Source organism: Chiloscyllium punctatum, chromosome 14 (genome assembly GCF_047496795.1).
Source record: "Chiloscyllium punctatum isolate Juve2018m chromosome 14, sChiPun1.3, whole genome shotgun sequence".
NCBI classification, from domain to species: Eukaryota; Metazoa; Chordata; class Chondrichthyes; order Orectolobiformes; family Hemiscylliidae; genus Chiloscyllium; species Chiloscyllium punctatum.
The window spans coordinates 7122975-7135763 of NC_092752.1; the positions used below are offsets into that span (position 1 = coordinate 7122975).

The 12789-nt window shown below is 44.4% G+C and overlaps 1 protein-coding gene across 4 annotated transcripts in view; it reads left to right on the forward strand.

Moving 5' to 3' along the window:
- Positions 1-12789, forward strand: part of LOC140485579 (netrin receptor UNC5C-like) — a 419631-nt gene that overhangs the window by 302296 nt on the left and 104546 nt on the right. For all 4 annotated transcript variants that reach the window (XM_072583830.1, XM_072583831.1, XM_072583832.1 and 1 more), the window contains exon 4: positions 5616-5719. In XM_072583830.1, coding sequence (XP_072439931.1) covers positions 5616-5719 — 104 coding nt within the window. The remainder of the gene's footprint in view (positions 1-5615; positions 5720-12789) is intronic.

A 12789-nucleotide genomic window follows, 5' to 3' on the forward strand; every position in this document is an offset into this window, starting at 1 on the left:
TGGGAAAATCTGATCAACTTCTATGACCTATCTCTAAAGGATGCATTTATAGAGCCAAATTCCCACTGTCACCATATCCCTGAAATAACTCTACAAAGGCCAATATCCTGTCACCCTTTATTTACATGACCCTGATGCAACTAGCACATTACCAGTTCCCAGGAGCAGACCCCCGACACTCCTGTTTTTTTTTCTTCTCTTTTTTTATTTAATTTTTTAAACTCCCCCCCACTACCGCCTAACTGCGGTAGTACTTATTTTTTCCTCAGCACCCATGGTGTGTGTGTGCAGGTGTGAGACACAGTGAGAGACACGAGGTGCACTAATCTTTATTCAGTTTCCACCACCAGGAAGATAGGAAACACCCGAGTGGCCAGTGACAAACACTGCCCTTCACATCAAAGGGCAATGCTGTATGATCAAACAGTGAAGGGGAGGGCAGGGATTAAATCGAAGTAGAGTAGGAGGGGGAAATAATGCACTCCACTTCCTGCGTTGCCCACCTCTCCCCGAACAGCTCCAGGGTGTTGGTGAACACTCCTGTTTATTTTTTTATTATTATTCTCAAAAGGGAAAACACCCGAGTGGCCAGTGACAAGCACTGCCCTTCACATCAAAGGGCAATGCTGTGTGACCCTCCTGCTTTTTTTTTCTTTTTCTTTTTTTTTTCTTTTTTTTTGAATCCTAACCTCTGACCTACTGTTGTAGGCTCTGAATTTACATTAAATTAATTCCACAGGTGCCAGTAACACTCCTGTATATATCTGTCAGCCTGGACTCCCTGATTGGACCAGGTTAACAGCCTCAGTCAGGGAACTTGTATTCGATGATTCCCAGCTGACGGACCTTGTTACAATCAATATAGCCCCAAACCTACAGCAGCTGATAGTGCTGATACAGGGAACAGGATCAGGAGAAAACTGGCTCATTGGCATGCCTTGCAATGTTAGGGCTGTATGTTCCAGACATCTGCTGGAACCAGAATGGGGCTCCATGTATGTTTTTTTTCAACAATGACACATCATGTCACTGATTGAAGCAGTTGTCAAATATTGGTAATGGGACTACTGGAAGACAAAAAAAATTTGATTTTTCCCATAGAAACTGATAAATCATTGCAAGATTGACGGTCCAACAAATAGTACTTTGTTCACTTTCGAAGGTGCAATGAATCAAAGCACATCGTTGCTGTCCAATCTCTCACAAGGTAAAAGCTTTCTGCAGCTTACAAAGAGCCATTGCACAGTCTGCACTAATACAGTGCTAACAACATGCACACTGCTGCAGCCTCACTTGCTGTGGGCATTCAGGAAATCACACCCTCAGCTGACCCCTGAAATAACAACAACAGTACCCCGCACTTAAGTAGCCCCCACTTAGCGTACCAGAATAATGTCCTAAAGAAGGGTTACTGGACTCAAAGTGTTAACTTTATTTTTTTTCTCTGCACAGATGCAGCCAGACCTGTTGAGTTTCTCCAACGCTTTCTGTTTTGTGTTTCAGATTTTCACCATCCACAGTTCTTTGTTTTATATCAAAACAATGCATGGCCTCTTTCTGTGCATTAAGTTGTCTAATGATTCTATTCCACTTTGCATCAGAGAAAGAAGCAAAATTTGATACAAAGTCAGAAAGAGCAGATGACCCAGTTAGTGAAAGGGGTAAATATACGAGAGCATCTTTAAGGAAGAGGACAGCCAGAGAGGATGGAGACACTAAGGGGAGCAATTTAAGGAGCATGTCACTCATCCAAAGACCGTTTATAGCCTCCTTTAATAACCCAGCCCAGTTCTGTAAAACTAAAACCACTCTGGGAAAAAGGAGAGTGCCTGTTTTACAGGATGTTTGTTGAAGAGACACAAGTTTTGATTCAGAGTTACAAAATGAACTGCGCTGCAAGCTATTGGCAGAATCAGGAGCTAGACGTCCAGTCAGGTGCCACCCATACATTTCCTGCTCACCACCTGTGCCAAGGAGAAAATCAAAACATTATGTTACACCTTTGGCAACCCTCAAGTTTTGGCTGGCATGTCAAGGGTGGGCCATTTGCTAATTCTTTGGGGACTAAGATAAAAGCACTGTGCTGCACATGCTGGAGATTTGACATATAAACTGAAAGTGCTGGAGAAACTCAGCAGGTCTGGCAGCATCTGCAGTGAGAGAAACAAAATCAACATTTCAAGTCTAACATGAATCTTCTTTCAGTTCTGAAGAAATGTTATACCTGGCTTGAAACATTGACTCTGTCTCCACAGATGCTGTCAGACCTGCTGAGTTTCTCCAATACCTTCTTTGTTTGTTAAGTTTGAAGATTTAACTCAGATAATGTTTTAATTTTTTTTGTCCCCCGAGTTCTCTTCTTTTTACACAGGTTGTCTGTAGATTGTCGTGATGTAGGCTGCTTTCAGCTCAGCCAACCCATTGTCAGCTACTCATTGTCTCCGTTATTAGCTTTCCTACTTCCCTGGCTTACAATCAATAATCACTTTTTTTGTGTAACTTGCTTTCTGTCTCTCAGGTCTCTGTCCATCTATCTGCTCGCTCCTTCTCCCCATTCCCTCCTATCATCAGCATATATACTATCTTTTCCGAGCTACTATCAGTTCTGAAGTAGGGCCATTGGACTCGAAACGTTAACTCTACTTTCCCTTTGCTGAGAGACCTGCTGCGTTTCTCCATCAATTTCTGTTTTTCTTTCAGGTTTCCAGCATCTGTAGTTCTTTGTTTTATTTTCTGCCTATAGATTGTGTTCCTGTCCCTAGTTCATATCTTCTATTCTATGATCACTACACAAGATTTCAACATGTTCCGATTCTGCATTAATCTACTGGGACATTATTTCAATTGGTAGACAAATATATTTATTAAAATGTGAGCTTTTATTATTTCTACATGTTCTCATTATTTCAAAATAATTTCATTCATTTAGTGCCTTTCACATACTCCAAATGACAATAAACTTTGTGAAGACTTGTCATTATTGTAATGTAGGTAAAAACTATGACTGCAGATGCTGGAAACCAGATTCTGGATTAGAGTGATGCTGGAAAAGTGCAGCAGTTCAGGCAGCATCCGAGGAGCAGTAAAATCGACGTTTCGGGCAAAAGCCCTTCATCAGGAATACAGCTGTAATGTAGGAAATACAATGGCCATTAATGTAATATTGGCCCAATAATCTGTTTATGGGATGTTGGTTAAGGGAGAAGTATTCGTCAGGATATCAAGGAAGAGCTCTCTGTTGAAATGGCTTGATGGTATTTCTTACATCCTTTTAAGAGGGTCTTGTTTTAATGTTCCTTCTGAAACACAGCACCTCCAACCATTCAACAGCACCTTAACGCTGCACTGAAGTCTCAGGCTCAGTTATGTGTTCAGGACTCTTAGTTTAAATCCATAACCCATTGTCTCAGAGACTAATTGATTGATTCATTCATTTATTGTTGTCATGTGTACCGATATACAGTGAAAAGTGTTGTTTTGTGTGCTCTACAGGCAGATTGTACCACACAAAGTGCATCAGGGTAGCAGAACAGAGAAGGTGCAGAGAGAGAGAGAGAGACAGAGAGATATCAGAATTAACGGGAGCTAAACTAAACTCATTGTGTGTTGTAAGGAAATCTATAATGTAAGTTTTATAACTGACAGATGATGTTGTCTTATTTGATTTATTGTTGTCATATGTACCTGGGTACAGTGAAAAGTGTTGTTTTGTGTGAAGTACAGGCAGATCATGCCACACCACGACCATAAAGTGATGGAATAGAGTGAGGAATGCAAAATTCCGGCTCCAAAGAAGGTGCACAGAAAGCCAGATCAATGTTAGATTTGAAGTTAGAGAGGTCCATTCAGCAGTCTAATAGCAGTGGGGAAGAAGCTGTTCATGAATCTGCTGGTACATGGGTTAAGTTTTTGTATCTTCTGCCTGACGGAAAATGGTGAAAGAGATTGTAACTGGGATTAGAGTGGTGCTGGAGAGGTCTTTGATGGTGTTGGCTGCCTTCCCAAGGCATGAGAAGTGCAGATGGAGTCAGTGGATGGAAGGTGGAATTTGATTATTAGCATCATCCCTATCTTTTTATCCATTTATGGGATTTAGCTCTCACTGTAGGGTCTAACTACCTTGTGAAAGTGGTGACAATCCACCTTCCTGTATCACTGCAATCATGTGGTGACCTATTTATTTATGACTAAGTGGGTGCTGTGCTGTTACAGTATGTAGCAGTTAAGACAGTATAGTTACTGCAGTCTCGATCAGATAAAGTTTGAGTTTTTCTGTCTCAAAATCAACTTGTTGCATTTTTAACAACAATCCAGTGGCTTCAGTTATGTTGATTGATGTAGGAAGCTGGGGTTGTTCTGCTTAGATGGAGAAGAGGTGTCTGAAGCTATGTGATATCGAGACAGAGTAGACAGAGAGCAGCTCTTCCCATTGGCAGAAGATGCAGAGTTGAAGTAGATTGCAAAAAGCCACAAAGGACAACACAAAGAAAAACATTTGCTTTTTGGAATTGGACAAGCATGCAAACATTTCCAAGCTTGCAGTGTCCAGGGCAATGGCGGAGGGGAGAGGCACCAGTTTCTGGGCACCATGGGGCAAATATCCTCTTTCTCTGCTAAAACCATTCTTTGTTGGCCATCTCCAATTGAGTTGAGTTGAGTGAAATCAAACACTCAGACTGAGGTTTAGACTCCAACCGCCCACATTGTTAACTGATACAACACGGGGTAGACCCCTCTGCTAATTTAAACCAGCAACACAGATAAGATTCATCCCGAGTAATAATCTGTTAAAATTCGAGAGCCAAAGAACTATCCCAAAAGTCACTATTTTAAGTAAACATTAACTTTTTATGTCTAACAGAGAATATTAACTAACAACTATTTACAACTCTTTTCTCTTAAACCTATATTTTACATCCTCCCTACAATATTTGTCCAATTAAATAAATCCCGATTATGATTTACAGAAAAATAATCATGTTTCAAAACCAGTTAGCTTTCCTGCATTTCCTCTGCAGATTTTCTGTCCAGGTCGGTGTTAGTTCTTTTTTCCTCTGTGTAAACTCCTTCTCCAGACAGGTACCTCTCAGAGAGCTCTCACTCACAGCCTACATCTGTTGGTCTTTTGACAGCTCTCCTTGCCGCTCTGGCTAACTGTTCAAAATGTCTGATATTTATGCCCCAAAACATCAGATCATTTCATTGGTTTTAATACTGTCAAAATACTAAATTCAAACTTAATTGGAGTTTGATATCTTGGGACATAATTTAAACTGATTGGCTGAATTTGAATTTGTTTTTGTCTCATGACAACCCATCTACTCTAGCTGTTTTTACCAAATGTTACATAGTTACCTTGTCCTAGACTCTCTGTTCTTCTCTCAGTCCTTGCTAGATTTTTCAACTCTCTTAAACGTACAGTACCCCTACACCTTCATACCATTATGAATTGTCTTGCATTACCATTCTAGTACCAGTAGACTGTGGCACTGGTCACATCATAAGGGCAACAGAGTCAGTGCAAGACAGCTTCTCTGCTGATGGTTACCTTTCCCACCTGTAAGAATTTACAGCTGTAAGTTGGAGGTTAATGACCTGTCTCATCTGTTGTTCAGATCTACGGAAGACCTTTGAACAGGAACCACTGGGGAAAGAGGTATCAATCGAGCAGGAAGTTCTGCTTCAGTGTCGTCCCCCTGAAGGAATCCCATTGGCTGAGGTGAGTTTCTGCAAGACGTGCCTCCAAATGCAATTGCCCCACTGAGCCACCCTGGCAGGATTTGCTCAGAGGTTAATATGAAGCCATACTTTTAAATAAATAGAACCTAATATGATTAATGAGTTGTAATAAAGTAGTTACTATGTGCTTCTGGCTGAAAAGCTTGATCGGTAAAGATTAATGGATTTGAATCTAGTTAAAACATGCACTGCAGACAAATTCTCTTGATTTACTGGACTCAAGTGGAGACATTTGCAAACTGTTCCCTTTCCTGGTCCTGAGTGGACTCAGTGGTTCACTTCAATGGCTTTGACATCCCCTGTTTTCAAAGGTTGGGCTGCCTTCCACGGAATCTGGAGTTGCCAACACCGTTTGGGAATACTCCAGGAGGGTTAGTTACATATACATTAGATTTTTAGATTAGATTAGATGACTTACAGTGTGGTAACAGGCCCTTCAGCCCAACAAGTCCGCACCGACCCTCTGAAGAGCAACCCACCCAGACCCATTCTCCTACATTTACCCCTTCACATAACACTATGGGCAATTTAGCATGGCCAATTCACCTAACCTGCACATTTTTGGACTGTGGGAGGAAACCGGAGCACCCAGAGGAAACTCATGCAGACAAGGGGGAATGTGCAAACTCCATACAGGCAGTTGCCTGGGGCAGGAATTGAACCCAGGTCTCTGGCACTGTGAGGCAGTAGTGCTAACACTGTGCCACCTTGTGAGGCCAACCACCGACAGCATCTCTGTCCCCAGTCGCCCCACACCAACCCCCACCCCCCACCCCCCCACCTCCCCACCATCCAACTCCGACTCTCTGGCCAATGGCTACCCAACACCGCTTTCTTTGCAGGGAGCATTTGGAAAATGAGTGAACTTTCCGTTATCCAATAGCACTAAACCAGCCGGTTACTTTACACTCTCCACTGTTGCTTTAAGGCAAAAGGATGTTACTTCAACACACTCCCCAACATTTTCTCTGAGAATCTTGTTATTCCAGGAGGCTGCAGGGTGACACTGGAAGTTTCCCACTCCAAATCAAATACAATCCAGTTGTGGTTCTGCATTGCAGAATATTGCACTCATATCCACATGGGCCAGGGCAGATCTGCCCCTCAAAGATATGTAATGAACTTGGAACATTCGGTCACTAGGTGTGCAATCAGAACCATCTCCCCGCCCATACCATACTGTCAGGATTCTGTGATTCACACTTTAGATTAGATTAGATTCCCTATAGTGTGGAAACAGGCCCTTCAGCCCAACAAGTCCACACCAACCCTCCGAAGATTAACCCACCCAGACCCATTTCCCTCTGACTAATGCACTTAATACTATGGTAATTTAACATGGCCAATTCACCTGATCTGCACATCTTTGTGACTGTGGAAGGAAGCGTGCAAACTCCACATGGACAGTTGCCTGAGGCTGGAATCGAACCTGGGGCCCTGGGGCTGTGAGACAGCAGTGCTAACCACTGAGCCACCATGGCACTCCCAGGGCCCATCAGAACTGCAAGGAACTGTACGTCAGATCAGAGGCACACCCTGTCTTGTGCTTGCTGCTGATGGGTTGATAAGGCTTCTCAGATGGGAGCGGGGATGGGATAATAGGGACTGAAGGAAGCAGCCAACCAAGCAGGATATCCAAGAATTCCACCAGGTTCCAGCCTTTTCTCCTCCTCCCTATCATCAGGCCTCAGAGATTCAGACCCATCACAAAGGCGTCAGACATTTCAAAGCTATTGTCATTCCGTCCTGTCCATTATGTGAGATATGTATTGATCAGTAAACCTCTGGAATCCAATTTTTCCTCAATTGCCAATAGTAGGAATGCCCAGCCTTCAGTTGGATCAGCCATGATCTTATTGAATGGTGGAAGAGACATGAAGGGCCAAATGGCCGAGTTCCTTACCTCACCTGTATGTTCATAGCTTTCCATTCGATCATTGATGCTGAGCATTAAGTGTCTAAGACCTTTTACAGGAATGTGGTAGAGTCCAACAATTTGGAAAATGCTCTGAGACTACTCAACAAGCCAGCTCATACATTCCAAAGGTATTCTTTCAGCATAAAATTTTGATAAAAAGTCTGAAGGATAACTTAGCTCGACATTTTAAACAAATGCTTGTCGGGCTGTGAGTGTGGATGGCTTGCCCAGCATTTACCTCACTGCTCCTTCAGAAGGTGGTGATGAACTGCTGCACAGTGGGAGGCAGTGGCATGGTGGTAATGTCGCAGGACTAACATTCCAGAATCTCAGAGCAATATTCCCGCAAAGTGGGTTCAAGCCTCACTATGGCATGTGATGGAATTTTAATTGAATAAGGATCTGGAGTAAAGAGCTGCTGACCATATAAACACTGTTCATTGTCAGGAAAACACCATGTTGTTTGTGTGGGAAGGAAATCTGTCATCCTTACTTGGTCTGGCCTACTTGTGACTCTGGACCCATAGCTATGGGATTAATTCTTAACTGTCCTCTGGGCAATTTGGGATGGGCAATAAATGCCATGATGCCAAAATCCTATGAATTAGCTTTTTTTTAAAGAAGGTCCGTGTGGTGCAGGTATACCCACAGTGCTGTTGGGGAGGGAGACTCAGTTTATTGACCCTGGAACAGTGATATAATTCTGAGTCAGGGGATTGTGTAACATGGAAGAGAACTTGGACAGTGTTAGTGTGCACCTACTACCCTTGTCTTCTTGGAGTTCATGGGCTTAGCAGGACACTAATCCTTGCTTGATCGTGGATACGAGACTAAACTGAATTTGTAGGAACAGGCAACAGAGAGGAACTTTTACTTGACATTCTCTTACCCATTAGTTTCTTCTTTGCGTTGTTTAATGACTCACAATTGTCATTTGATTATGCCGTCTTTATTGATTTAGTAGATCCTTGTGCCTTTGTGAACTCTAACGTTAACTATTCCAGCACACACATGGCTGACCTCGCACACACTCTGTAAACTGGAAGCTATCCAAAAACTCTTCTGCCTGTGTCTAATTCATACCAAGTACATCCATCTATTTCTCCTGTTTTGTGTTGACCTGCAGTGATTCTCTGTCAAGAATATAAAATTCTCACCCTTATTTTCAAATCCTTCCATGGCCTTACCCCCTCCCTATCTCTGCAATCCCCTCCAACTGCTCTGGAGATATCTGGACTCTCTCTCATTCTGACCTCGATCATCCCGTGCTTTTAATCTCTCTGTTACTGGCACCCATACCTTCTGCTGCCCAGCTCCCAAACTTTGAAATCTCTTCTAAATCTCTCCACCTTTCTTTCCTTTTTAAAGCCTTGGACCAAGTTTGGAGGCCATTTTACCTATTTCTGCCTTCTGCAGCTAATCATCATCATCGATTGTTTTACCCTGCATCCATGTGGGGACGTGGGAGGTCTCATTATGGGAGAGGCGCCCAGGAAATATAAGTTGTTGTTGGAGTGATGACAGTGGGAAGATACTGCAAGGCATATGCAAGTTAATACTCGTGTGTAAGTGTTACAAAAAACAGTTTGTAACATTGAGATACAACATGGTTTTTAGCTGTTAGCTGTGTCCTGTGTTCTCTCAGTTAACGGCATGAATTGTTCCAAACTTCTGTGAAGACTCAGACTATTTAATTATTAAATACTATTTGTGCCTTAACGTCAGACATGCTTTCCCATTTTCTTGTGCAGATCTGCATATTACTTAAATATTGAAGAGCATTATCTTTTCTCCATTGAATAAATAAACAATGTTTGTTCATCACCCAGGTGTTCCCACTTAAGCAATGCAGCATGATGCCAAGGTTAAATTATTAATAACTTCTAATGCCACTTTTCCTTCATATTCAAATTGGAGACACTGGTGTACAGCGTTCTTCACTGATTCCGAATGGGAATGTGTCTGGGGAATGTTTATGGTTAACCTTTGAAGATAATCAGGGGATTTACTACAGAGTGCTGGCTGCTGCTGTCTCATACAACACACCCTCTCTGTGTGTTGGTAGAATAAAACACTGGGAGGTGTGCTCCAGTAGCGGCCCAGTTTTATGGTGGGTGAAATCGCATCTCCAACCTGGGTCAGCAATGATTGCAAGCCACAGACAGCAGGCCGACTGTGCTTGGTGGCTGCTCTGTTCCTTTTGAGAGCGTGCTGAATCGAAAGCTGTTACAAGGAATTCTTCTCAACTCACTCTTAAAAGGGTCACCCCTCTATTCTTAGACAATACCCTCTGGCCCTTGACTCTCCCATGAGGGGACTCATCCTCTTGTTATTTACCACAGATTATGTGTTGTTGGGAAGGAGGAGGGGGGACATTGGAGATGTGAGGATGGAGGGGAGAGACAGGGACTCCTAATATCAGGTCTGCCCAGTTTCTCTGTGACCCATTCAGTCCAGAGTAGAATGACCCTGAGCTGCCTGAACAGCAGTCACAGGCCCCGCCTTATGGTCAGAGTTGGAATTGCGGTTAGACCGCCCAAATCATAAAGGAGAAAGTGAGGTCTGCAGATGCTGGAGATCAGAGTCGAGAGTGTGTTGCTGGAAAAGCGCATCCGGATCCCCAAACATCGACTTTCCTGTTCCTCGGATGCTGCCTGACCTGTGCTTTTCCAGCACCGCACTCTCAGCCTCAATCATAAAGTCATACAGCACAGAAACAGACCCAGGTAAAAACAATGACTGCAGATGCTGGAAACCAGATTCTGGATTCGTGGTGCTGGAAGAGCACAGCAGTTCAGGCAGCATCCAAGTAGTTTCGAAATCGACGTTTCGGGCAAAAACCCTTCATCAGGAATAAAGGCAGTGAGCCTGAAGCGTGGAGAGACAAGCTTGAGGAGGGTGGGGGTGGGGAGAAAGTACCATAGAGTACAATGGGTGAGTGGGGGAGGGGATAAAGGTGATAGGTCAAGGAGGAGAGGGTGGAGTGGATAGGTGGAAAAGAAGATAGGCAGGTAGGACAAGTCCGGTCAAGTCAAGGGGACAGTTACTGAGCTGGAAGTTTAGACCTAGAGTGAGGTGGGGGAAGGGGAAATGAGGAAACTGTTGAAGTCCACATTGATGCCCTGGGGTTGAAGTGTTCCGAGGCGGAAGATGAGGCGTTCTTCCTCTAGGCGTCTGGTGGTGAGGGATCGGCGGTGAAGGAGGCCCAGGACCTCCATGTCCTCGGCAGAGTGGGAGGGGGAGTTGAAATGTTGGGCCACGGGGCGGTGTGGTTGATTGGTGTGGGTGTACCGGAGATGTTCCCTAAAGCGCTCTGCTAGGAGGCGCCCAGTCTCCCCAATGTAGAGGAGACCGCATAGGGAGCAACGGATACAATAAATGATATTAGTGGATGTGCAAGTAAAACTTTGATGGATGTGGAAGGCTCCTTTAGGGCCTTGGATAGAGGTGCAGGAGGAGGTGTGGGTGCAGGTTTTGCAGTTCCTGCGGTGGCAGGGGAAAGTGCCAGGATTGGAGGGTGGGTTGTTTGGGGGCATGGACCTGACCAGGTAGTCACGGAGAGAACAGTCTTTGCGAAAGGCGGAAAGGGGTGGGGAGGGAAATATATCCCTGGTAGTGGGGTCTGTTTGGAGGTGGCGGAAATGTCAGCGGATGATTTGGTTTATGCGAAGGTTGGTAGGGTGGAAGGTGAGCACCAGGGGCGTTCGGTCTGAGGGTGGAGGTGCGGGATGTGGACGAGATGCGTTGGAGGGCATCTTTAACCACGTGGGAAGGGAAATTGCGGTCTCTAAAGAAGGAGACCAGATGTCCTTTTATAAATCTCTCTCCCCTCACGTTAAATATGTGCCCCCTAGCCTTGAAATCCCCCAGCCTGGGGAAAAGGCAACCACCACTACTTGATCTGTAACCCTCACGTCGAAAATTTTTTCCAAACTGAATAGAACTGCAGAGATGCTGGAAATCAGAAATACAAACTGGGCTTGCTAGCAAAGCTCAGCGGGTCTGGCAGCATCTGTGGAGAGAAAGCAGAGGTAACGTTTCCAGTCTGGTGACCTTTACTTGGAATCTCTCAATGTCACGTGATTATAAATGAGGTCACTGGAGGTTCAGCGACTTGACCTCCTGCCCAACTGACTCCAGGGTTGGCAAGGTATTCCTGCATTAAATATCCGCCAGGGTCCCACACAGCCCCTATCCCCACCCCTCCAGTAAATGGATTTTGAAACCCAATTTATGCCTTTCAAGTAAAGAATATTCATTTCTCACAGTCAACAGAAAAATAAAGTTACGAACTCAGCATGTCACAAAACAGATGCCTTGAAAGCTGAAACAGTTACTTTCAAAACACAACCCCTTCATTTTACCCCGAGAAAGAAATAATCTGACCCCACCAAAAAAAAACAAACATTGTCAAAATAAATCAGCAATAAATCACGTAAATAACATTCCTCATATGACTAGTAAAATTTTTACATTATAGAGCAATCCCTTAGGTTGGGATCCATCTCTTGAGAAAGGGAGTGGTCAAAAATGAGATGGGCAGGAGCGAGACTGTGATTAAGGGGAGTGAGACTGTGATTAAGGGGAGTGAGACTGTGATTAAGGGGAGCGAGACTGTGATTAAGGGGAGTGAGACTGTGCTAATGAGGTGTGAGACTGTGACAAGGGAGTGAGACTGTGATGGGGGAGTGAGACTGTGATGGGGGAGTGAGATTGTGATAGGGAGGAGTGAGACTGTGATTAGGGGGAGTGAGACTGTGATTAGGGGGAGTAAGACTGTGCTAATGAGGTGTGAGACTGTGACAAGGGAGTGAGACTGTGATGGGGGAGTGAGACTGTGATGGGGGAGTGTGACTCTGATGGGGGAATGTGACTGTGATAGGGGAGTGAGACTGTGATGGGGAGTGAGACTGTGATGGGGGAGTGAGACTCTGATGGGGGAGTGAGACTGTGTTGGGAGAATGATACTGTGATGGGGGAGTGTGACTGTGATGGGGGAGTGTGACTGTGATGGGGGAGTGTGACTGTGATGGGGGAGTGTGACTCTGATGGGGGAATGTGACTGTGATAGGGGAGTGAGACTGTGATGGGGGAGTGTGACTGTGATGGGGAGTGTGACTGTGATGGGGGGA